The sequence below is a fragment of the Phaseolus vulgaris genome, chromosome 6, assembly GCF_000499845.2.
Source record: "Phaseolus vulgaris cultivar G19833 chromosome 6, P. vulgaris v2.0, whole genome shotgun sequence".
NCBI lineage: Eukaryota > Viridiplantae > Streptophyta > Magnoliopsida > Fabales > Fabaceae > Phaseolus > Phaseolus vulgaris.
The window spans coordinates 4,476,359-4,478,788 of NC_023754.2; the positions used below are offsets into that span (position 1 = coordinate 4,476,359).

A 2,430-nucleotide genomic window follows, 5' to 3' on the forward strand; every position below is an offset into this window, starting at 1 on the left:
TGGTATACATGCAATTCACAATTAAATGCATTGGACAACCTAGAACTTACCTAAAGGAAAGACATGCACTTCATTCAACTGTAGAGAATCCAAACAAATGAACAAACAAACAAAGGATTATTAGCTTTCACCTTCAAAAACCTTGAAACCATGATAATGCTTAGTTTTCCATTTCAGCAAATAAAAACAAAATAACAAATTGACCATCCAATAATCAAACTAGTAAAAACATTAAACTCTGAACAAAAACAAGATTACGAATTTAAGAACATGATGATGCATTCATTAACAATAGATGTGAAATCTTTAGTTTTTTTTAATAAAAAAATAGAAATTACATTTTAGAGAAGAAGCCAATCACAATAGCTCATGCACGGGACCACACAACCTTAGGTACACCCTATCCCATGAAACCTCACGCAACCATTGTCTGCTAGTGACACTCCAATGATGCCACATGGTCTGAGCAAGTTAGCATTCCACACCCACATAGGTGGCGCGTCGATAAACCTCAGGCAAATCCACCCCTCTCCCCCACTCTCCGGCGGCGCAATCATATACCAAAACGAACCCTTTTTTCACCCCTCTCACCTCATTCAAACTCTGAATCAGCACCACCTTGTCGCCAATTCCTACAAAACTAAACCTCATCCTCGTATCGACTCTAACTTGGGCCGGTAGTGGCGGGCTCTTTATCCTACACCACTCTCCAAATCCTTTTCCACTGTCGCTTTTCCTCCGCGCGTCGAAGCTCCAAAGCGAAAACTCCACTGCGTGGCTGGTGAGTACGTACACGCGCCCAGCCGCAGCGCAAGCCGCCACAATGCAGCCTCCGTTAGGAACCGTGCGGCTCCGGAGCCACACACGCGCCTCCACGTCAAACAAGTCCATTGAACTCGCATACGCCGCGTGAGCGTCAGTTCCACCGGAAGCGCGTAGGAATAGGTTTTGTCCTGATGCGCCAATTCTCAACCCGCCGATGACATAGAAGATCCCATCAGCCGAAGCTCCAATGCAGCCGTAACGCATACGTGCCGCGTGGGATACCACGGCCCAGGTGTTGGTTTCGGGATCATACTCTTCGACGGCGGAGGTCCGAGAACTTCCGCCGGCAACGTAGATTTTTCCGGCGACAGATGTGAGCGCGAATTTTTTGCGCGGGAAAACTGTGGCGGCCCCCATGGAAACCGACGCAGTCCACATGTCGTACTGCAGCGTGGCGCTTCTGCCGACGAGGTAGATCCTGGGACCAATGGAGCACGCGCGCGCGTGGGCGAGTAGGGAGTGGAAGTCATGGAGGGAAAGGGCATCGAAGCAGGGGACGAAGAGAGAAGGGTGCCAGGCGGCGTCGAGGAGCGTAGCTGCGGAGAGTCCAAGGTCGGTGGCGGCGAGGGCGACGGCGGTGTGGCGGAGTAGGAGGAGGCGACGGCGGAGGTGGGAGAAGGCGGGGGAGCGGAGGAGGCGGGACCAGCGGCGGCAGACAAGGGAGAGGGCGGGAAGGGAGGCGGGGGGCACGCGGGAGAGGCAATCCAAGACGATGTCGTCGGGGAGCGAGGATAGGGTGGTGACGGGAGCAGGGGAGTTAGTGTGGGGTTGCGGTGGTGAGGGGAATTTTGCAACGGCGTCGTTTGGGCTGGGAAAGCATGACTTCACGAGCCATGTGAAGTGGCGAGAGTTGCAGCTTTCTCTTTCTCTCTCAGAACTCATTAGTTGAGAGATAGATTTTAGAGAGAGAAAGAGCGTCAAACAGAATGATCCAACGAGGAAGCTGGTACGGCTAAAAATACTTAATCTTTTAATCTAAAACCATTAATAAAAACATATCTTTTATATTTTGTTCATTCTCGCTAAAATGAACTTGAGTCTCGAGGTGGTATCCGATGACTTTAATTATGAATATGTGCAAATAATCATCATAATTATGTAAAGATAAATTTGCTTAATGCAATTAATGGGATTCAAGAGTTTTGGTCAATTTCTGAAAATCTTGTTTTAAATAATAAGCATCTTTAGGAATGTTCATCCCATGTTGAATTCTAAATATTTAAGAAAGTCTCCAATTAAGTCTAATATTTCGTTACGAGTTGCGTCTTAACGCTGACTTTGATCAGGATGGTACACAATCCCATAATTTCGAGTCGAGTAAGCGAGGCAAGGTAAAGAGGTTTACACATGGCACAAATATGTTTATGAAAAGATATGGCTTTAACAGTTATTCATTCATCTTTACATTTGTCTTCAATATTAGATTAAATGAGTGATTGTGTATCTAACTATAATTGGGGTATGTACATAAGTTATCCCAACTCAAAATTCGAGAAAATATACAAATGGATCAATTTTGAAGGAAAAAATTACAAGCTTTTATGGAATATGTTTTGATGTAGCCCTTGAACAAATTACTAATTCTTCACCCTACCATCGATTTGT

At 46.0% G+C, this 2,430-nt stretch overlaps 1 protein-coding gene across 1 annotated transcript; it reads right to left on the reverse strand.

Annotated features, from left to right (window-relative positions):
• Nucleotides 1-261: 261 nt before the first annotated feature.
• Nucleotides 262-1,783, reverse strand: LOC137830976 (F-box/kelch-repeat protein At5g26960). The gene has a single exon (XM_068638426.1). The coding sequence runs from the start codon at nt 1,705-1,707 to the stop codon at nt 472-474; it is 1,236 nt and encodes a 411-aa protein (XP_068494527.1). The 5' UTR covers nt 1,708-1,783; the 3' UTR covers nt 262-471.
• Nucleotides 1,784-2,430: the final 647 nt, after the last annotated feature.

What these genes read in the sequence shown, in the direction of transcription:
- LOC137830976 (XM_068638426.1), bottom strand. Translation starts at nt 1,707, where the DNA reads ATGAGTTCTGAGAGAGAAAGAGAAAGCTGCAACTCTCGCCACTTCACA.